Here is a 27,352-nt window from a genome sequence, read left to right as displayed (position 1 = left end):
TTTGAGAACGGTGAGTGCTGGACTCCAGCTGTTTTTTTTCTGTCTTCCTGGGGGTCTGTCCAGGTAGTGTGGCAAATTTGAACAGGTTCCCTCATTCCTAGGCCAAATTACAGGGGGGGAACACATCCTCACGGCGGCCCCGTGAGGATATGTTCCCCCCCCCCCCCCCCCCCTTATTTTGAGAACGGTGAGTGCTGGACTCCAGCTAGTTTTTTTCTGTCTTCCTGGGGGTCTGTTCAAGTTTTGTGGCAAATTTGAACTGGTTCCCTTATTCCTAGGCCAAATTACAGGGGGGGAACACATCCTCACGGCGGCCCCGTGAGGATATGTTCCCCCCCCTTATTTTGAGAACGGTGAGTGCTGGACTCCAGCCGGTTTTTTTTCTGTCTTCCTGGGGGTCTGTTCAAGTAGTGTGGCAAATTTGAACAGGTTCCCTCATTCCTAGGCCAAATTACAGCAATGTAAACATCTGACATTGTCTTTTTCAATTTGTAGAACATCTTCTTTCAAATGAAGAAATAGATTTCTCAGCAAAGGCACATGATATAAATAGGTACAGGCTGCAAATTGCCACCACACTTCTATTAGAGACTGGTAAGTAATATGCACCCAAGAGATGTTATTGCCACCCAAAGAATGGTCCTGACTGTGCTATCAATGCTATATACAACTCAGTTAAGTTTTACACAAGGAAGTACTATATATATATATATATATTTATAAACGTGTTATTTATGTAATACTTATTTGAATAACTCTGAATGTTACGTCAGGCCCCTGCTCAGCTTTTCGTTTGTGTTTACGTCACGTTAGCATACCTATCGTTTAGCCTGTTGTTGCTCGTTCATGTCTGTTCTTGGTGTTGGATTTTGTCGAATAAATTATTAATAATTATTAATATATTTTTTAAATAATTGTGACTTCATTGTGTTTTTTTCATTCATGTCAAACACAAACTTGCAGATAATTCGTGATCAATCGAATTTGCAATGTCCTTCAATGGTCAGGTGTGTGTGATCCGTGGTCAGTTGGCGCATGAATAGTACGGTGACGCAGCTGTGAATGCACTCTACACACACAGAGTGATACCAAAAAAAACACACACATGCTTTCACATAGCAGAGTCCTGTGCATCCCTAATTAGTTCAGTGACACGGAAAGACTACAAAGTCAAAAGCATCTGCCTTTTCCCTCTTTTCTTATACGTGCCAACATGAATGCCATTTTTCCCCCACCAAGAGAACACAAAGTATGTGTCTATTGTAGATTTGTTTTTTAGCAATGGATGGAGGAACATGAAACTAGATCCCATGTCGGGTTACATCAAATTGAACACCACTTTTTCTTTTTTTGCCAAATCCCTTTGAGTATTTGTTACACACATTCGTAAATGACGGGTAGCTCTGTTAAGAGCATGGTTATGTCTTCCCTGTGACCGCGAGATGAGCGGGTTAATCTGTCCTCCATTTTTTCAAAACTCAATGAGAGACCTAAAATGCTAGAAAATTCACACAAAAAGAGGAAACACAAGTAGCAGAGCCACAAGGAAAAAAGAGTTGAGAATAGCCAAAGCTAGCACGGCTACCACATTATTTTCGTATTCTCTGACCAGCTCAGACGGATGAAAACGAAATAGGGGGTAAATCGAAAATTCTCGCTGTGAAACACAAAATGCGACTAGATGATTTTCTTGAAGTGAAAACATGCGCAGGATTCCCACTTTGCGTCCGACATCTGTGTCAAAGTATTTTCTTTTTTGAGCATCCTCTTACAAAGCAGAATCAGAATCATAACACATTCCAAACTATTTTCCCATTTCTACAATTTTGTAGATGTTCACGTCAAGGGGATCTTCCATTCTACTGGTGTTTTATTGTGTTCTTAGTTAGAAATCAAACATTAGTTGTACATTATTCTCAGCTAGGACAAAAACCCTTTTAAAATATTAAATATTCAGTGTTTTGCAATATGAAATATTCACCAGCAGCCATTTAAGGGATGCAATAGTGGTGAGGTCAAGGAAGTGAGTGCAGCAGAGTGGAGCAATGGAGAACTCTTTTTTCCTCTTTTTCTTTCTCTCTCAATCTTTTTTTTTTTGGAGCAGTAATATTTCCAAGTCAACAGAGTGCCTCCATATGAATGCGGCTCTGCATTTACGTCACCTCTTTTTCGTCCATTATGTATTCCGAGATTCAATGCTCACGTCTCTATTCAACAACACTTTTCTTTTACTCGCTCAGTGTACTGTACTCCCACTGGTACAGACACAAAGCTACTAATTTGGTAACGGACATTGCATGCCCTGTGCACACCATTTTATAAATGCGATGTGATCATCTTTAAAATCAACTAATTACATTCTAACTCAGTGGTTCTTAACCAGGGTTCAGTGAGTCGGCTTCAGGGGTTCGGCAGAGCTGGTATGTCATTCCCCCCTCCAATGGATGGCCGAACACACCTGAATGTCGTGTAAATTCGCGATAACGCATATCTGAACTGGTCTTGCAAAGGCAACAGCAGAAGTCACACTGATTTGCTGGTATGTCATTTGTATGTATTGTTTATATGTTTATTTTTCCCACTCATTAACATATTTGCTTTTTTTTTATTTGAGCTGTATAGGTCACATTAATGGTGAAAAAACATATTCATCTAAGTCTAGTTTTTTTATATAACAAACATGCAGCATTTAAATAACTAGGGATGTGTAGAATTTTTATGTCTACTCTATGTTGGACTGATCTGTCATTAATATACATAAATGCTTCCACATTTTGCAAAGGTTCCTAAAGCAGACAAACATTATCAAATTCATTTTGGGGGGTTAAAATTGAATTTCAATTCATGTCAGTGAGTGCCCATTGAAGGTTGAATAGTTGTAAAAGCGTGAGGCCAGCCAAGAAAATGCCACCTTGCACTTTGTTATTGAAGTGATAGACTGTATTGAGTTTTAATTGAATTTAGGTACATCTTCATAGTTGTCAACAATCATTACACAACATATTTACAGTTTTTATGAAATATTACAATTGGAATTTACATAATCTTTGTACAAAATACGCCTGACTTCAATGCCTGGATAGTGGGATCCTTGTTAAGTTGTTTGCAGAGAACAAAACATGGGTCCAGTAGCCACTGGTGTCTGGAAGTGCTTTAGTTTCAGCAAGGAGGTGCTTCAAGAGTCCGTTAAAAAGAAAGAAAAGGGAGAAAAGTCCAAAAAGCACATCAACAGCAAAGTTGTGGATTTGTGTTTCATTTTTCTATTTCTTTTTTTTTTTTTTTTTTACGCTCCGCTGAATTGCTTGTTTGTCTCTCTTCTTTTTTTTTCTTTTTTTTTTTGACGGTATGTAAAATTAGGTGTAATTCAACTGCAAAACAACAACAGTTAAATAGAATAAATTGATCCTATTTACACAACGTGAGTATTGATTTATAAAAATGAATTATCTCGTTTTCTTTTAACATGATTTATATTTATCTACATTTTTTTCAAAACAGAAACTTAACCACAATGAAATGTATCATACTTCTATCATTCAATTCTACTGATAAAGATGATTGTGGATTGCCATATTTATGCAGCAACTCATTGCAATGAAAGGGCAGCCGATTAATATTTTCTTCCACCAGTTCGTCCCATTAAAGCCATTCACCGCTTCTAAAGCTCTTCTCACCATGGCAGAACGTAAGGAATTGTCAAATGTCATTTTTTTGTTGAAGAAACAAAACAAAAGAGGGTGAAATGGACTTGATTTGGTCCGTGCCGCAAAAGCAAAAAGCAAAACATAAAGGTCAAAATGTCCAACAACTCCTTCACCAAGATGTCCATGATGTCTTTTTCCTTTTCTATCCAGCATTTGCACTGCCAATTCCAATTTCCACGCCATCAACACTATCATTGCAACTGAGATGCAAATGAAATCAAATGTGAGCATGCTTTTAAAAGGATGTTTTGGATTTACAGTAATTATAGGAAAATGGACGATCAAGGATGACTTCTTTGAAATCATTTATAAAGCTTTCCCAGATGCAGACGGCTCGGCTACGAAGTAAATAGTTACTAAACAAAACAAATCCTTAAAGTATATGCAAACACAAGCATAAATATTTGATCCACAGAGAGTAAGCTACGAATGACAAATATTAGTGATATATTGAAATTCCTGCACCGTTACTGTCCTTTTTAAAACTCTTGTTTTCAAAGTGTTCGTCCAATACGCTGGTTTCCCAAATGCTAAAAGAGTCACCGTAGTGTTGGTGGTGCTGCTGTCTGTCCAAAATGTCTTTGCACTCTCTTCACGTTGTCTAAAATGAACCCACTAAAAGGTTGTGCACCGTTCACCGCTCATTCACGCAATCACACCATTTCTCTATTCCAACTAAAATCCCCATCTTCACGAGCCTGCCTCAAGAAGGCCGCCGAGCTTAATGGACGTAGTACAGCCAGTAGACCACGTTGAAGAAGGAGAAGACGGTGGGGAAGATCATCCTGGACCACTTATCAATAGAGTTCACGTCGGACAAGTCCGGGATGTTGACCTTGAGCTGCGAGGCTCGTCTCCGTAGGCGCGACTTCTTCTGAGCGTGGCGCTCCAAGGCGCTGTGGCCATAGTTCTGGCGGGCCATGGCCGCCCTGCGGTACTGAAGCGTGGAGCTGTCGTAGGCCAGCATAGTGTTGCGGGGGTCTCCGGGCGCTCCCAGGCCCCGGGACAGATCTCCGGCGCCCCCAATTTCATTCTTCATCTCCAGGGTGCTGAAGAGGATGTTGTCGTCGGGAGTCATCTGCAGCGTGAGGGTGCAAAGATAGGCGGAGCCATGAGAAGTGACTGCTCGTGGGGAATCGCAGAAAGCTAAGGTCGGCTACGGAATGGATGCGTAATGAGTGAACACATCACTGTGTCAAAAACTAGAGTACGGTGGAACCTCTTTGCCAGTTGAAAGATTCTTCATTTAGAATGGGGCTCCATTTTCATGCCCAGGCCAAGTCTGACTTAGACAGGCTAGGTTAACTTTTCTTATTTTCACAGACCCATGTAAGTGGGTGCTGTATGGCTCATTAAAATAAAAAAGGCATTCTGCGTCCTTTTGGGCATGAACTTAGCTGACTTGAATTGTCACCGATCAAAGTTTCGTTCTCCCTAAATGTGACATACTGATTGTTATAATTTTATTCCCAATGTATTTCAATGGGCCTCAATTATTTTAGCTATTCATGGACCGTGCTGGTCCTAATGCTTCACAAATAGTGGAGTTTGATTGTTAAGAAGTCGGTCAAATAGATTGGATAGATTGGTCCATCACATCTGTGCTGTTTTTTTTTTTTGGGGGGGGGGGGATAAACTCCTTACGGTTCTAAGGTTGGAGGTTTGAATCCAGACTTTCACCCAGTCAGCTGAGGCCAACAAGCACTATATGCATGATATCCCTTTGAGACGACTACATGAATAAATTTGACTTGACTTGAATGGTTTGGTTTCCACTTTAGAGGTTCCACTGTATTTTCAAAACTAGTGATCATCTGTCAAGTGTACGTGATAGTATAACCACAGCACAATAACACAAACTAATTTCATCTCAGAATTTCAACCGGCATGGCTAAAATTCTGTCAATTCACAACAAAGACAAACGGAATCAAATCAATGAGGAAGTAAGGCAAAGGAAAATGTGACAGGAGAAGGTTGAGAGAAACTGTAGGGACTTTGGCAGGAATGGAGGAGAAAAGCTAAAAAGGTTCAGGTGGGTCAGGAAAGGTGAATTCACTTGAACATTTCTTCATCCATCGCCTGACTTCTGAGGAAAACGTCCCAATGTCAGCTAGACCTGTGAGTATTGTTTTGGAGACGAAGCCCACTACTTGTCATAACACCGCTCGCTGAATGATCTGGAATCGAGCAATCTCATTTTACCCACAGTCACTTTTCTGTATTTGTATCTCAATGATTCGACTGTAGCTACTGATGCTTTCTGCTCTTGTGTCATAATTGTAATTGTCCATCAATTTCGGTGTACAGCTCAAGTTTAATTTAGGCAAAGCCTGCAGAAAACAAACTGCTAAGCCGTGGACGTCAGGAAAATGCATGAAGAGCAAACCAAGGGGGAGAAATAACACAATGGTGGGAGTGATGGTCAAAGTTGCCTTAAAAAAAGTCTATGGAACTCAAAAAGATGCACAAAGAAACTAAGAGCATTTCCCTCTGATCGGGTTCGATTCAGATTGATGACATCATTAGTTTTGACTTTCAAAACCTCCAGTACCTTATTTCTTTGCTCGCCTAGTCCTAATGCGGCATCGTCCACAAAGATGGGATCCCACATCGAGTCATACGCGTCAATTTCCCTCTGTTTCATTCTGGCATACAGAGCATCATCTCTCTGAACTACATTTCCCACCAGCCACTGCAAGCATACAAAATCAGCACTGTTACTTCTGGGAAATTGTAGCTTGCCACACTCACAAGGAAAGGGTGCTTCATTTCTTCATTTTGAAATATCAATATGATGATGCTATTCGCGCTAGCTTCAAGATACTTAAAGAGCAGAGGTCACATCCAGGGAGTTTTTTTTTCTTTTTGCAAGGCTCCTTGCCCTTTGAGAGACAAAGCAACATGGAGATCAAGTGCAACAATGCCATTCATCGCTTCTACATTCACTCCTTCGGATGCACACACAAGTATAAATGGAGTGTAAGAGGACATTTAGCATTGGTCACATTGATCTGGAGAAAAGTCATTGATTACCAACGCGCATGCGCGCACATGCACACACACACACACACACACACACACACACGCACACACACACACACACACACACACACACACACACACACACACACACACGCGCACACACACACACACACACACACACACAAACACACACTCACACACAAACAATCTTCTCATAAAAGCAGCGTGTGCATGTGTACCTTGTTGGGGTCAGGTCGAAGCTTCTCGTTATTGGCCGTGGCCGCCTTCTCAGCCGCTTTCTTCTGCCGCTGCGGGCCTTGGCCAAAGAAGATATAGTTGACAAAGGCATACTCCAGCAGGGCGAGGAACACGAACACGAAGCAGCCCATCAGGTACATGTCGATGGCCTTCACATAAGGGATCTTAGGGAGCGTCTCTCGCAAGTGCGTGTTGATGGTGGTCATGGTCAGCACCGTGGTAATCCCTGGAAAGCAACATTATTAGGGAAGAGATTGAGTTCAATCCAGCGCGTGGAGTGTCTCAGCGTAACCCATTTTAATAAGTCGGAGAACACTGTACATTGTAAAAGCAGTAGTGAAGGCATAATTGTAGTAAATATATGGACGAAAAACACTTCAAGGCTGTTAATATGAAATAATAATATGAAAAAAAGCAGCTAGCAGTTAATTGTGTACCACTGGTGAAATCAAAATATACATCAGTAACGACGTCAATCGAGGAACTTTCTTATCATCTCACAATATGCATCAACAATCACGTCCAAAGATGTACGTCATGAAAGGAATCTACAGCCCTGGCTTTCTGCCAGCGTAAAAAGCAGAATCACAAAGGATTTAACATTCAACAATTTTCAGCAAAAGCTCGGATGAGCTTGAAATAGGCTCTTCTTCATTTTTATAGCGTCAAACTAAATGACAGTTTCCATCTAGTGGCAGATAGTGGAATCACACCTAAATTAAACAAATTGAATTATACGTAAACTGTACAAAAAAACAGCAAAATAGCATGACCGCAAACCAGTAATGGAGGGGGTGATACTGTATTATTATAATTATTGTTACTAATATCATTATTATTATTATTATTATGTCCATTATGATCTTAAAATGAAGTGCTGCAGACTGCAAAGTCTCTTAAAACCTCCATGAAGTAAACATGTATGTGCATGTTTTAAACCAGTGTTCATAATGTATGCAATAATGTATCCAAATGGATGATAAACCGTAGTGCAGTCAAATATCTGCTATTATTTACAACACGATTCACCTATTTGGTTTTTGTTTTGTTTTGTTGGTCTTTTTTTACATACAAGCACTGTGCTTGATCGACATTAGTCATCTGCATGCACAATCTGCATTTGGTCAAATTCACACGTATTATAAATAACCCAGCAGTTTGTTTAGCTCGCAGCTTCCTGTCTCATTGGCTGCACTCGCCCGCCACTGCATGTTTGCAGGACGCTGCGAGCAGGCAGATCTTGAAATCACGTTCGCCAGCAAGCATCCCATGCGGGGCTCCAACCTGCAAGCGTCCCACTTTGCAAACACAAATGGCGCGTGACAAGAATGACACACATAAACGCTCGGAGCAGCTCCGACCTTCCGAGCCCAACACCAAATTTGATCTTCGTGGCATTTCATTTTAGCGCGGCTGGAAATATGAAAAAAAAGTGCATTATTGTAATGGGGCTTCACTTAGCTAGCCGGTGAGAGACAGACGGACAGAGCGTAAGACAGCACGCTTCAAGGTCGAGCCGCTGCGCCTCTCTCCACATGAGTCATGCATGGAGTCACAATCCGCTATCAGTGGCATGCTTAAAGCTAATGAGAAAACCAGTCAAAACACACATCAGACGCATGACAGGCACAATGTATGCGAAATGCCTCTCATGATGTAACTGGGGATTATTGTTAGCAGCAGCCGGGCCATCCTACCCAGGGCCACTCTGGCGGCAGAGGCATCGTAGTTGATCCAGAAGGAGACCCATGAGAGGATGGTAATCAGGATGGAAGGCATGTATGTCTGCAGGATGAAGTAACCGATGTTCCTCTTCAGTTTGAAGCTGAGGGACAGGCGGGGATAAGAACCTAAAGGAGGAAGAAGGAATGCAAATAGATTTTTACTCCATGATGCACACTAATATGCACAACAAGCAACTGTCTAGGGCACTAATGCATAATTTCAGTAGGTTTTCTCACACACATTTCGTCATAGCCCTGTCTAATGGGAAAGTAGTGCTTTGTCGCCATTGTGTGACATTAGGTAGTTTAAAGACTAAAGATTCACTATTTCTGTTGCTGGTGTCATTTTTTTCATATTTTGGAAATAGTATTGATGAGAGTCGAATTGAGGTTGATTAATCGGTGATATCGATGACATTTTCTCAGGGTAGTAAAGTGGTCCCCAACCCAACCACCATTTTGTTTTTGCACTCTCTGACCAGCACAGACATAGCAACATTTGTGTTGCCTTGTTGCTGATGCAGAATGTTATCGTTGCCTTGTCAACTAATCGGCATTTAGTGGCAATGATAAGCCAATTACATATAAGCAGGACTCGGTCCTTATCACACTTTACTGCTTTGGCCAATGAGAAAGCATATAATGAAGCAGAAGTGAATCATTGTTTCGGATACCTGTGGAGAAGACCACCTTCGTGGAGATGAGTTTATAGTCGACGATGGAAAACTGTGGCAACTCAATCCTGTCGACACCAGACACCGCGCCTTCTCCTCCTCGCCAGTAGAACTCGATATCGTCTGTAGTGTAGCCATCTGTCGAGCACACATAAAATGTTTGGGAAAGACGTTGCGTCAGTGCTGGAGCCCCTGGGAATATCACATTTTAGTTTTTCGCATAGATGCTAACAAGGAATACTTATATTATATACGTCTATACTTACATATGTTTCATCATAAATTAAAGAGCAGTTGGCCATAAATCATCTCCAAAACGTAGGTCAGTGTTTTTTTTAGTCTCTTATTGTCACAATATACAATGCTGTTTGTTATTTTATCGATTTTATATTGCCTTGCAGGCAAGCATTTTCTCCGCAAAGGTATTTAGCATGTTTTTATTTGTAATACATTCAAATTTATAGTGTTATTAATCGATTTGTATACGTTGCTGTTATGGGAAATGCTTGCTTTGGACCTGTGGAGGGACCTAATGAACATTTTATTGTAACACGTTTTGGACTAAATTTGATTACCTATCAATTCATAAAATTGAGACCAAGATAATATAATATTATTTTCCCACGTCACTGCATCAACTCTACATGCTTTGGTTTTCCATTGAAACTGAAAAGACTACAGTGCATTGGACACAGTCAGAATGATCTTAGAGTAGACTAACTTTATTTAGGTAGAAATTGGAGAATGGCCTTGTACCGTATACGTCTGCTCCGTACATAAACTGTGTACTTTCATATTTTGTTATGGTGTGGAAGGCTCATGGCTTTGTGTGCGTGTGTGGCACAGATGTGCTGTCCTTTGCATCAAAGGGAATCAGGTGGCCAATGAATTAATGTAGAATTATTTAAATGAGCACACAATTTTTGTCTCGATGCAAGTGAAGGAGAAATTGCTCAGGGCGCCACTAATTATATCAGTGATGACAATCTGGACGTACACATAAAATAGCAGGATACTTGACCACCTAAAAGTGTAGCACGTAATAGTGTGATGTCATCCAATGGACTTGTGTTCTGAGGGCTCAAAAATATGGCAACGTGACCATTTGCTATTTTTAGAACTGGACACAGCCAGACTTGGATAGTAAAATGGCACTGAATGGAGTAGCCACTTGTGATGCATTAGGCAGCGAAAGAAAACAACTGACATGATGTAGCTTACTGTATTTGTCTCAAAAACCTGTCATTTTGTTACGTTAACTTTAAAATCGAACAAAAATTGACTAAGCATGCAACAGGTCACATTGACCCACAAACCTTTTTGGTTTATGAAAGACACAAACATAAGCTATAGCCACATCAGAAATCTGTGTAGCCCCACTTAAGCCCTTTGAGCATTTTATCTTTTTTTAATTTGGCATTTTCTCCTTAACCATCTCAGTCAAGTCTCTCTTTAGCCCCCGGGAGAGAAAAATTCCTTGAGCTGTCCCTGAAAGAGAAACGTGAGTTAAAAATATGCCAGATGTGCAAAAAATGAATTTGTGATTCTGAACAAAGCCACATCCTAAGTGTGTCTTCACTTGCGCAGCCATGTTGTTTTTTTGTTAGTTTTCACTCTCAAAATGATCCCCCCCCAAAAAATTCAATTGAGCTATACAAGTCACAGGCTACATTAAGATGGAAAACCTTTTGGAATGATTTATCTTGCACTTCTCGTCATTCGAACAGGGGTGTGAAGACGCTTTATAGTAGCCACTGAACATTTGTTATCAATGATCCAATTTTATTTAGAACGTGAGCTGTATCTTGTATCTTGTATTGATTTTATGTGAAATCCAAACAAATCAGATTTGAAACAATGTTGGACCTCTGCGGCCACACCCCTGTAAATCTTTGATGGCTCAGTTGCAACCCAGCGTGCAAAACCAGTGACGGGAGTTCCTGTTGCTGGAGCACGGGGCTATCCGGGCTTTTAAGATTTGTGTCTGTTAAAAATGCATCAAGTTTATCAAGTCAAGTGAGAGTTCTCTGCACTCATTAGTCTGAATAAAATAGCATGTTCTGGCATGAAGCAATTCCAACGTTAAAACTGCTGCCAGTTAATCCATATGAGAGCAGATACTGTCTGCTGATCAAAACCGGGCCTGCGTGTTTCAGTGTGTGTGAAGAGGAGGAGAAGAAGAAAGGAGGTTATGAGTGATGGATAGAAAGAGATAAAAAGGCTGTGGGATGAGAGTGTGCAAAGAAAAGAGATGAGGAAGAGATGAGGAGAGCGATGGCGAGCGTAATGGGAGAGGAGCGGAGAGGGGCGGTTCTGACCCGCCGCTGTTTTGTGGCGCTGCCAACCGGCGGGCACTTCATTCCGGCAACACGGCGTTGAAACCCAGAAAAGTGAGCCCTAGACCCATAATGCTCCTCCCAGGGGACCCAGATAACGCACGACGAGGACCTCGTGTTCCTCGCGTTCCACCCTCCCTCCCCTCTTCCTCACAGCGCTGTAAAATTACAAACTCATGAGAAATGAGCCCTTTGTACCTTGCTAACATGGCGGCGTAACATCCACAAGCACTGGATCAAGCTAGTCTAGCTGAATTAATTAGGCTGGATGTTATCAGCCGGTGAACCATTAGTGATGTTCCCCTTCTTGATCTGTATCTCCTCAAATCTCATCAGCTTCTCTCAGCATTTTACATCTCGCCTTATCACGCCGCATTCTACCTTGCCCCCCCCAACCCAGAGAGCTGCATACGTAGGTGGGATCGAAATCTACGTCGACGAGTGGGAGTGAGAGCCCGTTGTCAGGGACGACGGTACTTACAGCTTTCAATCTCCAGGGTGCAGTTTTGCTCATCGAGAGGGTAACGGCGCAGGTCCATCATGCAGGCTGCAGTCGTGGTGATCCTAGACGCGAAATAGACACCAGTTTGTTCACCGCCATCAAGCATGATAATAGCAAAGATTCCCACATTCAAAAAATGCTTTGCTGATTTTCTAAACCACTCGTCGAGTTGTTGTGGATTTTTTGGCTGTTTTAGGGATGGACCGATAACACTGGTCAACAGCAAATCAGAAATTGTTTTATGTCTCCCTAAATGTATTTTTGACGCAGATTTTTAAAAAAGGTCCTCACTTTTTCCAGTGCATCAGGTTTTTGAGATATTTTAATGTTTGACCTTTAAAAGCTTGCACAATACATATTTTACCATGCATTGTAATTTATAGCTATACAGGAAAAAAAACCCTGCTGCAAAGGTGCTATTGCTGACTCAGCATTTTTATTACTTACAGGGTCTGTCGGCAATGAAACTATACAGATTATTTTACAAGGAGGCATATTTTTCCACAACATAGTGTACGCTTACTCTTGTTTATATTCAAATATAGTGGCACTCAACATAACTTTACTATTTTTAACGAGCTCCATAAATACAGATTAAGCCAATTTATAAATGAGGGGTTTACACCAAGGCTCGGATGTGTAAGAACAGTAGCCCAACTGATAGCATCAGGTCTGATAGCCCAATATTGTAAGACTGCGCAAGCTAACACTCCTAGGAGTCAACATTTCAAATTCAGTTGACTTCATTACTTTTTTTCCCGCTTCTATCGCTTCCTTGCAACACACAATAAGTGGGTGAGACATAAATTAACTGACTTCTTTGACCATGTTACAATTACAGAAAGCATCAATAACACAATATAGCACCAAAACTACAGAGAAGGAGCAGTGTAGTGGAATCTGCATGCTGCCAAAACAAATAATGATTTGTTGCTGTACTGACAGTGACTGAAACAGTCCGACATTCTGACTTATACACTGGCATGTGCGTGCATGTGCATGTGCCTATGCACGTGTATGCGTTTCCTGACATTTGCCTCATGCACATTTGCCTTATATTTGCTCTGGGCAAACACAGTGGGCAAAGTGGAAATGCGAAAATAAGAAAACAACATTGTCTAGGCTGGGATCGTATGTGATTTGAAATGCAATTTTAATAAGAAGGCTGCTGCCATTTGTCTTGGCAACAAGACCAACGTAAAACAAGCTTCTATATATGTAGCTGGCATCTTACATACTGTAAAATTATTTCTAAAATGTCAGAGGCCCTACACATGACAACAAAAATCTATGTACATGTGGTTGCTGGTGGCATTTAAGCGGAAGGAAAATACAAAGTGGAAGAAGCTAGACTTGGTGTTAGTAACTACATTGCTGTGTTTGTTTTCTGTTTTATCTCCAGTAAAGTAACATTGTTAGCTAATTGAGTATAATCTACCATCACTAGTTAGAACAGATCTCTTCAACTGTCATGTCAGCCCTTTAAACATCCTCATATTATCTCTTCTGCATTCATAATTCTTTTTTAACCAAACATAAAGATATATATTTTTATTGTGATCCGTACACTTGATTATTGGATAGAATTTTCAGTAAGATATCCAAATACCAAAATATTCGATTGCTGCGGCCCTAGAATAAATCAAAGTGGAAGTCAAGGTAAGACTGCATTTATAGTTTGAAAGAAAGTCGGCCACAATTGGAATTTTGCTAATATCCAAAATACCGTCAAAATTCTCTTTTGCTTTAACACGTGAGAACAAACCGTTGTACTGGAAAAGTGTTATTTGAAATGTTCCTCTGTAAAATATGTGCTCTGCCGGGCCCAGCCGGGCTGGTTGGGGATTTCATGTTTCGAGCTAGAGAGAGACAGTCTTCCTCACGCGCACATTCTGCCTCCTTTTTCTTGCTCTCTGGGCTCTTATGTAAGAGCCAGTTAGCAGAGCCGTGGCGCATTGGGGGATTAACGCAGGAGTCAAAATCCCGCCCGACTTTACCCATTTATGGCTAAAATGTTGTTTCAGTGTTAGTGTTCTGGCAAGTCATTGATCGCGACTCGTCAACAGTGCCACTAAATCGTTACAGAAGCGAAGAGGAAACGAAGTAGGGGATATGAACAAAAAAAAAAAATGAGGCCAAAATGGCAGGGGTATAAATACCAGACTATTTATACCCCACCTACATCATCAGCAGAAGTCTCGAAGCTTTTCTGCCTGACAGAGACTCCGCATTGCTGATCGAGCGGCTTGAGCTACCCTCAGCTGAGCTAGCATGTCAAATAGCAACGATTAATAAGAAGCAAACAATAAGCGAGGTGATGAGAGATATTTGTGCAGGAGGCGCCATCCTGTCTCCTTCCTCCTTTTGTCTTTGCTTCACTGAGTGAAAGTGGAGCTCTGCGGCATGCAGGCTTGTTTGCGCTTCATCTCCATCACGGCAGGGCCGGTCCGAGCCGGTCCCCCCTCTCAGCCCGACCTGCCGGAGGAAAGACCTCGCCAGAGCATATCACGCAGATTCAAACACGCTATGTTTCTGCTTCCGAGCTAATAGGACATGCAGTTCTAAAAAAAGGCTGTTTTTGCTACATGTTCCCCGCCTGGCCGCTGTGTGTGTGTGTGTGTGTGTGTGTGTGTGTGTGTGTGTGTATGCGTGCGTGTGTGTGTGTGTGTGTGTGTGCGTGCGTGCGTGCGTGTGCGTGTGCGTGTGCGTGCGTGCGTGCGTGTGTGTGTGTGTGTGTGTGTGTGTGTGTGTGTGTGTACGTGTGCGTGGACCCCCTGAGGGGAGCCGCGCACCTTTGTTCCCAATGACCTTGTTTACAGACATAGCACAACCACCGCAAATTCCCAGACAGAAATTCATTTCGAGGCCGCGTCACAGCTCAGAGTGAATTCAAGAGTGCCAGCTTACGAATGTGAGCGTGCCGTAATCAACCTGACATTTGCATCCAATCATATTTTACCCCGTAATGAAGCCAGACAATGAAGTGAAGATGGAGTAGACGCCTCCATTTTGAGTAGAGAGCTCCCTGCGCAGCCAAATTTCAAAATAAAATGTCCGCTGTGCCAAAGTCCAGGCTTATCCACACACACTGAACATACCAACCAGCCTTGTTTGATCATCGGCCCGAGGGTGAGATTGATAACTTTAAAGGTGCAGATTGTGTGTATCGATTTGAAGAGGGCAGGATTCAATGCCTCTTCCTCTACTCAGCATCTTTTTCTCATCCTGGCCTAAGCGATGCCTTTTATTGAGCTGCGAGGATACGTCCTCTCACAAAAGGAGCGCGAAAGATAGCGAGTGGGGCAAGGTAGTGAGAGGAGGAGGGAGGGAGAATCCTAATAGTTTCTCCATTTTGAATGAAGTCTGACCTTCACGTCTCTTTCTCTCTGGATCTTCCTCTCTTGACCTTTGCCTGTGAATTTTGAGCATCATGCTTCAGGAGGTCCTGTGTGGTCTTTCCTCTCTCACTACATGTTTTTGTGCAACATCTGAGTTGAAAATCGAGTATTCGCGTGTGTGTATGTATTGCTTGTGTATCTGTACACAGGTTCTTTTCTCTCTCTCTCTCTCTCTCTCTCTCTCTCTCTCTCTCTCTCTCTCTCTCTCTCTCTCTCTCTCCACACACATACACACGAATGGTTGTGAGTCGTCGACTGTATATTATTTTGGAGTTGTCCTATTAAGTTGTGTTTTGGCCTCTTCGGGGCAAAGGGAGGACAGTTTTACTGGTATACTCGTAGGGGTGAATGCTGCAAGTCAATCTTTCACAACAATGTCCTTGGTCGTTTTTATAGGCATAGCAGTAAATCATGCAATCTTCTATCTCAAGGCAATAAGTCATCAAAGGCTGTAAGGGAGAACAGTTTTATTTGTGTACTTTCAGGCTTAAAGTCAATCATTTACAAAAATCTCCTTGGTTGTTTTATAGACGTTAGCCTTGTATCATGTATGTTACAATAGGTATGGAACTAAATTCATCTAAAAACACGCATCATTATAAGGTGGGAGAATTTTAAGTGTTCTTATCCATTCTGAATGCTGAAATAATTTAGCATGCACAAATACTCTATGAGCATCCTGGTGCATAATCATAGGCATGACTTGACTCTTTGGAAAAATTCAAATGTCACGTACGCCTATCCATGTATCTTTGTTGGACTGGCTTAGTTAAGCCCCACCCCTTCAATTCCCGCCATCTTCATTTTTCAACACGTTTGGTCAAAATTAATGCCAGTGCACCGTTGAATTCTAGTATGTGAGACTTGGGACAGGATTTACATGCTACTGAATGATGATTGTCATCACGGCCACGCACTGTGATTCTGTGGATGCATTGACGTACGTTCTCTTTTCCCTGTGAGGACTCTTCACGCAGTTGGCCATCTTGCACACATCCACTCCAGCCCTGCTGTTGCAACCAGCCTGCCCGTCTCTGCAGGTATGTGTCAGCCTGCTCAGAGCACTCAGGCATCTGGACGGCCTGACTCTGACAGCAGCTTGTGTCTGGACGCGCTAGCGTCAAATAAAACCTGAACCAAACTCACGAAGCAAATAACGGAGGAGCCGGGAGGCACCCGGCACTGACAAGGACAACGTATGTGAGATAACTGCATCTCTCTGCAGCACGCACACCCGCAAATTCACAACAAGCCCTCTCTCCCGTCCTCCATTTCTTTTGGCAGTTATGCAAAGCATATGTGTTGGTCTTATATAATTGGCTCAGAGTGTTATGAATTACATTTCTCAACAAAATGTTGGGATGAATAATCTGGTGCAGTGCAGTTGCTTTAATATTTTAAGGAGCCTTTGCGCAAAAAAAAAAGGCATCTCCGTGTCTAGTGAGAGAATGACTGAATGCAGCAACATCTTGAATTAGAAACCATTTTTTCGTTTGTTTTTAATGGTGCAAAAGTGCCAACGCGCTGAAGAGGGAGGAGGCGACGGATCGGCAGCACGGCGACAGACGGGCCATGCCGGGCTGTGTTGCCACAGATTCAGATACAGATTTGGTGTTTGTATTGAACTGCTACATTATTGATTGGGAGTTATCAATTATAGATTGCATTCTCCTCCGAAGTACGCCGGTTCAATGCCAAGCGGAGACGACTTGCAGACGAGTTGAACCGGCTCGGTCCGATCCGTTGGCTCGCTTGTTTGTATTGGCTGCTTCATTATTGATGGGGACAAATCAATTATAGATTTTCATGATCATCAAGGGAGGTGAGCAGCTAAATAAGGAAAGTGGCACTTTTGCCATACACACCTCGCGAAAATGATCAAAGCATCTCGGCATCCCAAAGGTATTAAGAGGAACAGGACATCCAACAAGTCACGGACCAGAAACACGGAGGACTACATAAACTACAACGAAAGCCTTTCAAACAGAGGCTTGTGTAATATCCATGAAATTCATTGTCCAGAAACAACAGGTAATGAGAACTGATTTCATTATTCATTACCAACAAGCACAAAATAAAACATAAATCAGATGCGGAAAGTCCTTGAGGAAACTTTCCTCCAACACGGCTAGGCAGGCTTTATCCGAGAACCACTATAGAGGCAAGGACACCTGGAGGAGGACAGTTGAGATAAGAGTTCAAGGAAGTGGGAACATCTTGGGAGGCAGTGGGCAAGATCACGGGGACCCAATGGCAGCTAAACCGAAGTAAGCTGCTGCAGGAACGTACGACAGGTTTCAACTTCATATTGAGCGCAACGAGACACGCTAACATACAGCAGCAGTGGAGGAGAATGGATGATTTTTGCATTTATTTTTCAGCATATGGAGTTTTACTGGCGAAGGGATTGAGGGCAGTGAGAAAGACCGCTGCAGCAAAGTGAAGAAGTGTAATACTGCAGAGTTCAGAACCAAGGCACAACAACAGGGCACACGCTTGGAACTGCTGGGTCAAAAACAACCCAATTTGGGGTTAAAACTTAGACCGACAAAACAGAGCAAGCCACTTTTTTTTTTTTTTTGCACCAAACAACAGATTTTTCTTTTTTTTCTGCAAAACACACCAATGTTGGGTGAAATTGACCCAACTTTCTGGATCAGTCTAATTTTTAATCCAGCAGTTTTAAGGGTTTTAAGATAATGTGTTTATTTGAAGTGTTTCCTCAAATGCTATTTTGATTGGTTCACAGACAACTGTATTCTTCTGATTTCTGTAAGGTTATCATAGTTAACAAAAACTAAATTAATAAAACCATAATTAAAAAAGATTTTCAATGATGATAATAGTGTTTCTTAATAACAGTGTGCCCCTATGATCCTAGGAGCCATGTTGTCGGGGGCTTCATGCCCCTGGTAGGGTCACCCATGGCAAACGGGTCCTAGGTGAGGGGTCAGGCAAAGCACGGCTCACCCAAGCCCCTTATGATGAAAAACATAAATGGACTTTGTTTTCCCTCGCCCGGACGCGGGTCACCGGGGCCTCCCTTTGGAGCCAGGCCTGGAGGCGGGGCTCGAAGGCGAGCGTCTGGTGGCCGGGCCTTCGCCCATGGGGCCCGGCCGGGCATAGCCCGAAATGGAAACGTGGGTCCCCCTTCCCATGGGCTCACCACCTGTGGGAGGGGCCGAAGGGGTCGGGTGCAATGTGAGCTGGGCGGCAGCCAAAGGCAGGGACCTTGGCGGTCTGATCCCCGGCTGCAGAAGCTGGCTCTTGGGACATGGAATGTCACCTCTCTGGCTGGAAAGGAGCCCGAGCTGGTGTGCGAGGCAGAAAGATTCCGACTAGATATAGTCGGACTAGCCTCCACGCACAGTTTGGGTTCCGGTACAAGCGCTCTCGAGAGGGGCTGGACTCTCTTCCACTCTGGAGTTGCCCACGGTGAGAGGCGTCGAGCAGGTGTGGGTATACTTATTGCCCCCCGGCTGGGCGCCTGCACATTGGGGTTCACCCCGGTGAACGAGAGGGTAGCCTCCCTCCGCCTTCAGGTGGGGGGACGGGTCCTGACTGTTGTTTGTGTCTATGCACCAAACGGCAGCTCAGACTACCCACCCTTCTTGGGGTCCCTGGAGGAAGTGCTGGAGAGCGCTCCTTCTGGGGACTCTATCGTTCTACTGGGTGACTTCAATGCTCACGTGGGCAATGACAGTGAGACCTGGAAGGGCGTGATTGGGAGGAACGGCCCCCCTGATCTGAACCCGAGCGGTGTTCTATTGTTGGACTTCTGTGCTTGACACGGATTTTCAATAATGAACACCATGTTCAAACATAAGGGTGTCCATGTGTGCACTTGGCACCAGGACACCCTAGGCCGCAGTTCGATGATCGACTTTGTAGTCGTGTCATCGGATTTGCGGCCGCATGTTTTGGACACTCAGGTGAAGAGAGGGGCGGAGCTGTCAACTGATCACCACCTGGTGGTGGGTTGGCTCCGATGGTGGGGGAAGATGCCGGTCCGACCTGGCAGACCCAAACGCTCTGTGAGGGTCTGCTGGGAACGTCTGGCAGAATCTCCTGTCAGGAAGAGCTTCAACTCCCACCTCCGGCAGAGCTTTTCCCACGTCCCGGGGGAGGCGGGGGACATTGAGTCTGAGTGGACCATGTTCCGCGCCTCCATTGTTGAGGCGGCCGACCGGAGCTGTGGCCGTAAGGTCGTTGGTGCCTGTCGTGGCGGCAATCCCCGAACCCGCTGGTGGACACCGGCGGTAAGGGATGCCGTCAAGCTGAAGAAGGAGTACTATCGGGCCGTTTTGGCCTGCGGGACTCCGGAGGCAGCTGACAGGTACCGGATGGCCAAGCGGAACGCGGCTTCGGCGGTTGCTGAGGCAAAAACCCGGGCGTGGGAGGAATTCGGTGAGGCCATGGAGAATGACTTTCGGACGGCTTCGAGGAAATTCTGGTCCACCATCCGGCGTCTCAGGAGGGGGAAGCAGTGCAACGTCAACACTGTTTACAGTGGGGATGGCGTGCTGCTGACCTCGACTCGGGACGTCGTGAGTCGGTGAGGAGAATACTTCGAAGACCTCCTCAATTCCACCTACACGCCTTCCATTGAGGAAGCAGGGCCTGGAGACTCTGAGGCGGATTCTCCAATCTCTGGGGTCGAAGTCACTGAGGTAGTTAAAAAACTCCTCGGTGGCGAGGCCCCGGGGGTGGATGAGATCCGCCCGGTGTTCTTAAAGGCTCTGGATGTTGTGGGGCTGTCATGGCTGACACGCCTCTACAACGTTGCGTGGACATCGGGGACAGTGCCTCTGGATTGGCAGACTGGGGTGGTGGTTCCCCTCTTTAAGAAGGGGGACCGGAGGGTGTGTTCCAATTACAGGGGAATCACACTCCTCAGCCTCCCTGGTAAGGTCTATTCATGGGTGCTGGAGAGGAGGGTCCGTCGGGAGGTCGAACCTCGGATTCAGGAGGAGCAGTGTGGCTTTCGTCCTGGCCGTGGAACAGTGGACCAGCTCTACACCCTCGGCAGGATCCTCGAGGGTGCATGGGAGTTTGCCCAACCAGTCCACATGTGTTTTGTGGACTTGGAGAAGGCGTTCGACCGTGTCCCTCGGGAGGTTCTGTGGAGGGTGCTTCGGGAGTACGGGGTGCCGAGCCAACTGATAAGGGCGGTTCGGTCCCTGTATCACCGATGCCAGAGTCTGGTCCGCATTTCCGGCAGTAAGTCGGATTCGTTCCCAGTGAGGGTTGGACTCCGCCAAGGCTGCCCTCGATCGGAAAAGGGTGGAATGCCCTCTCCGGATCGGGGATGAGATCCTGCCCCAAGTGGAGGAGTTCAAGTATCTTGGAGTCTTGTTCACGAGTGAGGGGAGGATTGAGCGTGAGATCGACAGGCGGATCGGTGCAGCGTCGGCAGTAATGCGGACCCTGTACCGGTCCGTTGTGGTGAAGAGAGAGCTGAGCCAAAAGGCAAAGCTCTCAATTTACCGGTCGATTTACGCTCCTACCCTCACCTATGGTCACGAGCTATGGGTCGTGACCGAAAGAACGAGATCTCGGATACAAGCGGCCGAAATGAGTTTTCTCCGCAGGATGTCCGGGCTCTCCCTTAGAGATAGGGCGAGAAGCTCGGTCATCCGGGAGAGACTCGGAGTAGAGTCGCTACTCCTCCACGTTGAGAGGAGCCAGATGAGGTGGCTCGGGCATCTTATCAGGATGCCTCCTGGACGCCTCCCTGGGGAGATGTTCCGGGCATGTCCCACCGGTAGGAGACCCCGGGGACAACCCAGGACGCGCTGGAGAGACTATGTCTCTCAGCTGGCCTGGGAACGCCTTGGGATCCCCCGGGATGAGCTGGATGAAGTGGCTGGGGAGAGGGAAGTCTGGGAGTCCCTCCTAAAGCTGCTGCCCCCGCGACCCGACCCCGGATAAGCGGAAGAAGATGGATGGACGGAATAACAGATGATTACTAAACTATATTTCATGATTATAATAAAAATGCACAAAATCTTACTAGAAGTAAATGTAAAATGTCCTTCATTTTTATCTTATCAGTTAGTTTTATACATGTGCTTTTGAGCGTTTATTTGAAATATTTTTGAAGTGTTTTAGACTGAATAACTACTGTAGCTTTTTTGTTAAAGTCAACTGTGCATCTTTAACAAATAAACAGATAAGTTTATGTGTACTGTATGTGACTAATAGTATGACATTAGACTGATGCCCTTGGAACACTAGTTATCCAGGTACGAGACATAGTATGTGATTTACTTTGACCCCAACTACGGTGCAAGTATGGAGCAGATCTTTAAAAAGAATCCTAAAAATTCTATAGTAGCCACTTTTCAATTGGATTCAAATGAATTCATTGATATATTGTGCGGCACTGTCATCCACATTGTCTTGTTGAATGTGTTCTTTGCATACAGCCTTGAGCTTCTTTTGAATTGCCTCATGTCACTGAATTGCACAAACATAGTTTTTCCATGGCAACGGCTTTTTCTTTGCAGTGATGATGCCACAATATTCTGTGAGAGGTATGTTTAATTTTACAGTCAAGGGCAGACAAAAATGTCAGGAAAAACTTGACATTTTATAGGAAAACTTTAACTCTATTGAGAAAGAAAAATGATTTTAGTGATGCCGCACTCATTTGTTAAACTGTTACAATGATGGAAAGAACTATTAAAAATAAACTTCTAAAATCTTTTAAAGTAGGAAACCTTTTTCAGCCATTTCCATTTTTTATGAAGTCGTCTGGGGGCTATACTCCACTTACAGAGAAAATATGATGCAATGATCAAACAAATGTTTATTATCAGCATTTGTGGGTTACGATAAACCCCAACTTAAGGGTCGAGCCCTGCCGTGAATAGCAGGAAAGTAATTTGTGTCCACCAAAAAAATCCCAACATTGAAATAGTTTGAACCATGACTACGATCCAAAAACACCAATTGCTACTTTCCTATTGGCTAACTCTTTGGCGTCATCTTGTGGCATCTTTTTTAGTGACTAGCTGAGGATAGGTTCCACAAAATAAAACATGAATAGTCGAATTTGTGACAAGTAAACTAATAGGCAGGGGCTCAATGTAATTGCATGATAAACTGGATCAAATGCTCTTGGACCATAAATCCCAGCCCTGCTTTAGACATTGTGCCAGGCTTGAGTGAGTCAAATCTAAGCCACATTAGTTCCAATAAACCAGCATACAGTACATCATAATAACAGCCCGGTTAGATGCACCAGATACAACCTCGTTAGCTCATTACGCTTAGTAATCAATGTGCTAATTATGGCACACAAGAGAGGGCAGCTTTAAGCGGCTTACCTGAGTCCATAAAGCACGGTGCCGTCGGGATGCAGGCGGATCATCCTGTTCTTGACGGTGACGCCGTGCACAAAGGACTTCTTGTCGTTGAGGAAGTAGGTGTCCGGGACCCACAGTTGGTCGGCCACTCGGTTGTCCAGAGTGAGGTTGTAGGCTATCTCGGAGTAGGAGAGCCGCTTATCCTGCCACGCTTGCTGGAAGTACATGGTCAACGTGTAGTCCTATGGGAGAGAGGACCAAGTCAGTGGATGGATTCTGAGCCCAATTACATGAATATAATAATCAATGTTCTCATGAGCGTTTTAGGAGGATTCAAAAATAATGCACTTCAATTAGTAGCAAATAATCAACAATGAATTCAGTCATCCTCCACAAAGGTGGAAGTAGCTTGCTAAAATGCGAATGAGTAAATACAAATTGCTTTTATTAAAGGCTAAAACAGGAGGTCTGTGCTCAACTGAGTGTCATTCTCAAAGTTTGTTTCCAGTATTATTTACACAAAATGTGCCTAACATGTCCGTGACATGCTTTCGTCAAATAACTATCAAATTACTCTCGGTGAACGATTGCAGTCCACATGTTGACATATCATTGTTTCATGAAAGAAACAGTTGAAGTGATAAAGCCAACCATTTGTTTTCATTATTGTTGTTTTTTGATTTATAATTTACTGATTTCCTTTTTATTTACACCTGATGTGTTTGGTAGAAATTTTTTTGAAGGTAATGTTAATAAATAAACCGTCTTTCATATTAATTCATAGTACATTAGCATTTACGTATCTCTCAGTGTAATGCTAATGCACCATGAATTAATATGAAAGACAGTTTATTTATTAACATTACCTTAAAAAAAAATGCTATAAGACCAAAACATTCATGTATGTATAATAAAACTCATGTTGTATTAGTATATAGATTAATTTATTACTTGTGTTTGCAAAAAAATAGATAAGACCATAAAAACATTAGCATATTAAACCACAATTGCAATATTAAGGGGACATTTTTTTGTAGTAATTTCCAAAACAATCCAGCTTTATTTGTTACTATAACATTAGAGATGATAAGCATTCTTGTATTTCTTCTTTAAATTTCAGCAACCATTTCGATCAGGTTTAGAAATGCGTCATGCGAGGTTTGCACATGAATTGCGCTCATGTGTACCAACAAACCATAACTGTCTTGTCTGTAATTTACTACAAACTGTCAACAAAGTCATCCTGTAAAGTGTAAATAAGACCCTAGCATACATGTGCGACCACACGCTGTACACGCTCCACAAGCTAAGGAGGTCATTCAAAAGGTCGATCGCAGACTCAGAGGCCAGTGCTCGTACCGCGGGCCATCGCGGCTGCGCTCGGTGGGTTGAAATTCAACAATCCTCTCCTAATTTTGACATCATAACCGGGGGGTAACGTTCTCAGCTGGCTCACTGTTGTCATGCTAAAAATATCCGCCTCCCCTGGAACAAATGACGAAACTTTCCGCTTTATTGAGACAATTTTGCCCGGGGTGCAAATAGCCAATAGCTTTCTCCAGCTGGGACTTGGGCGCTCTCTCTGCTGCTCCTGGCCTGCTTGGCTTTTAATTCGCCTTGGTGATGAATAGCCAGAAGTAGTGAAGATATGTCAGAAAGCGCTAAATATTTTTGCGTTTACACCTCATCTCTCTTTCTCTGCTTCTCACTGTTGACACCCACACACCCACGGAGAAATACAGCACTGCAGTGTTATGTGCTCTTTTACGGTGTTGCGCGGAGCCATTGCTGTAATGAAGGAATACAGCCTGTAAAACAAGGCCGTCATCATGCCTCGTTACAGCATTTTTTTTTTCCCATCGCACACTGGCGTGACGAAGCACTCCCCACTTTTTGGGTCTCACTCTTTTGCTAACGAAACGCTGCGTAAAAGGGTTCGTGCCATGTTGATGTTGTTGTAAGAGGGAAAAGTCAAGTGAGGACTTTGATGTCCTTGCCCCGTTACCCGGAGCTCCCGCTGAAGTTTTTCCTCTCACGCTCGCTCCCTCTCTGTCTCATTATCCGACTGCCGATCGCACAGCTCCATCACCTATGGGATCGTTAGCTGCTGCTTGACGGCGCCGCGCTTGTCGCCATCTTGAGCAAGCGCAGGCGGTTTGAACTGCTTCAGAGAAACACACTGAGTCGAAGCATTTCTTCTAGATCCAGAATTTACATTTGAACTGAAATTTGTTTCGATTTGTGGGTCTTTATTGTATGAATGAAATAAAAATTGACCAGTGACCAGATTTTTGATTGTCCAACCTTTTAATCCAGTATCCTTTGCTGCAATCAACCAAATTTAGTCTGTTAAGATGCCTCACCTATAGTTAAAAACAACAATTACAGATGAGTATCTAAAGAAGTTATTAAAAACAAAACTCACAAAGATTTCCAACACATTCTGCTTGTTGGTTTAAAACTAACGCATCTATGATTTTAGGGAATGTCCTTCGGCTTTGTCACTTAATATCATAAATCAGCTTCAGAAAGAGCACCAATAAAGCTAGCCCTTTATTTGTCCCTTGTAAATTACATGTAGCTCTAGCTACGGTATTTGCGCCGAATTTTCACGCACCATCTCGAGTAGTTTTAGCGTAAACTTGCTAGAAAAATTGCACTCAAAACTTGAGGGATTTGAATGCCACCAAGGTGTCGGTGTCTTGTTTTTATTCGTGCTCAGTTAAGTGTGCGTTGTTGTTTAGCTTTGTGGCTTTGTTGATGTAGTGAACACCTGCATGATGCCCGCTGGCTGTGCTGTGACGTTGGGAGTGCAATTACGAGATTACAGATGGTGACTTTGCATGCACACTACCAAGCATCTCTCGCTACTGATAGCCTTGAATGCAGCCCAACTAACTATACCATTTTGCATTGCAACATGTGATCTTGGAGTCGATCACATCTAACTTTGGTACACTTTGGACTCGTCACGAGTCAATTACCGGGCACATATGCACAAATGAGAACTTCACCCTAGCGCTGAACGATCCTTGAAATTCCCAGGGAGTGAGATCACAGATTAAAATATATATATTTTAAAACTTGCTTTTCATATTAATATTGTACAAGTCACAATTTTGTGTTTTCTTGTTTGCATAATTCATTTTATACTCTTCTGTGCTATTGTTCTACTTTTCATTATTTAGTCAGCCTGTCCTGTAAGCTCATAATAAAAACTACAGTTAACATGTGTGCTTGTCTATTCATAAACGTGGTAAAACAAATACAAAACGGTGGAAATTGGTCCTGTAAGCTCATGATTAAATTAAAATAAAAGAATAAATCCCAAAACATCCACATAAGCGCAGCAAACAAGAATCCTTTGGAAATCAAAACTGTCTGTCCTCGACTCAACACAATCAGAATTAACTGGAATTTGGAATTCTATGTATTCAGAGCCGGTCGAGTGTCCGCATAGAAGACGGAGTTCAGATGGGGGAGGGGGGTGAGGTAGGTGAGAAAGGCTATGCAGCACGCAGCGTCCCAAAAACGCTGCAGATAACCGAGATCCCGTGGAGGAGAACGGGCTCGCACAGCGACCTTCACTCTCCTTGTCACAAACTCCATTAACGTGACGCAGACGGCTCAGTGAGCACCAATGAGGGAGACATCTTGTGGAGAGGAGAACATTGAATAAAAAAAGAAGCGTGACAACACCCCGAATGCATAAATGCAGTGAGAGCACAGCCGGTTTGGATCGCATCAAGGCTGGTTGCACAGCGACAGCGGCGCCGCAGTTGTGTTTGTGGGGCTAACAACCCCCCATTAGGAATCTGACAGATTGACAACGACTATGTTTGTGTTTCGCTGAGAAATCTGACAGGCGACTGTTGTTACAAGACCTCCATTATGACTACATCAGCCGTCACAGCGGATACGACAGGGAAGTGCCAATGAACACACATTTATGTTGCACAGATTTGAAGGCTCCCCTTGTAATGCACTCAGTGTCTCCTCATGGCGGAGCCGCGTCCTGCTCTGTAGAACCAACCAGTACAGCTTGGTTTAGTGTACCATAAGGATGAAACGCTTTACCTGTAAAGTGTAATCACATTACAAACCGCCTTGGTTTAAATGCTGCGATATTTGTTCGTGGTCGGCATATGATCTCAGAGGCAAGTTCGGCCCAAGGTTAGTATTATAGTAAAGAACGCTTTGGTTAACAAAATAAAATAAAATGAAAATGCTTTTAAAATCAAAATAAATTAACTCAAACTACCTCTTACATTTAGAAAACTAACAAACTATAATTGTTTGTTTCCACCTTCGTTGTCTTTGTGCTTTCTTATCTTGCACTCAACAAATACTCTATTTAAAAATAATACTGTAACTAGTAAAAACCAAACAAATACAAAACATTTACAATGTACTAAAAACTAACCAACTTGCTTTAAAAACATAAACAGAATTCAAAAGTGAAA

General features: G+C 43.4%; 1 protein-coding gene across 3 annotated transcripts in view; it reads right to left on the bottom strand.

The window, feature by feature from the left end:
• Window positions 1–2,918: 2,918 nt before the first annotated feature.
• gabrb2a (gamma-aminobutyric acid type A receptor subunit beta2a) overlaps window positions 2,919–27,352 on the bottom strand; it is a 38,742-nt gene continuing 14,308 nt past the window's right edge. For 2 of the 3 annotated variants that reach the window (XM_049759440.1, XM_049759458.2), the window contains 7 exons: window positions 22,911–23,131; window positions 12,161–12,243; window positions 9,344–9,481; window positions 8,643–8,795; window positions 6,927–7,171; window positions 6,257–6,397; window positions 2,919–4,782 (listed from right to left, as the gene is read on the bottom strand). In XM_049759440.1, coding sequence (XP_049615397.1) covers window positions 4,426–4,782; window positions 6,257–6,397; window positions 6,927–7,171; window positions 8,643–8,795; window positions 9,344–9,481; window positions 12,161–12,243; window positions 22,911–23,131 — 1,338 coding nt within the window. In that variant the 3' untranslated portion in view covers window positions 2,919–4,425. The remainder of the gene's footprint in view (window positions 4,783–6,256; window positions 6,398–6,926; window positions 7,172–8,642; window positions 8,796–9,343; window positions 9,482–12,160; window positions 12,244–22,910; window positions 23,132–27,352) is intronic. The other variant, XM_049759449.2, reaches the window with a different exon arrangement.

This window comes from Syngnathus scovelli, chromosome 1, assembly GCF_024217435.2.
Source record: "Syngnathus scovelli strain Florida chromosome 1, RoL_Ssco_1.2, whole genome shotgun sequence".
Lineage (NCBI taxonomy): Eukaryota > Metazoa > Chordata > Actinopteri > Syngnathiformes > Syngnathidae > Syngnathus > Syngnathus scovelli.
Note: the sequence above shows the minus strand (reverse complement) of the source record. Positions and strands in the feature narration are given on the sequence as shown.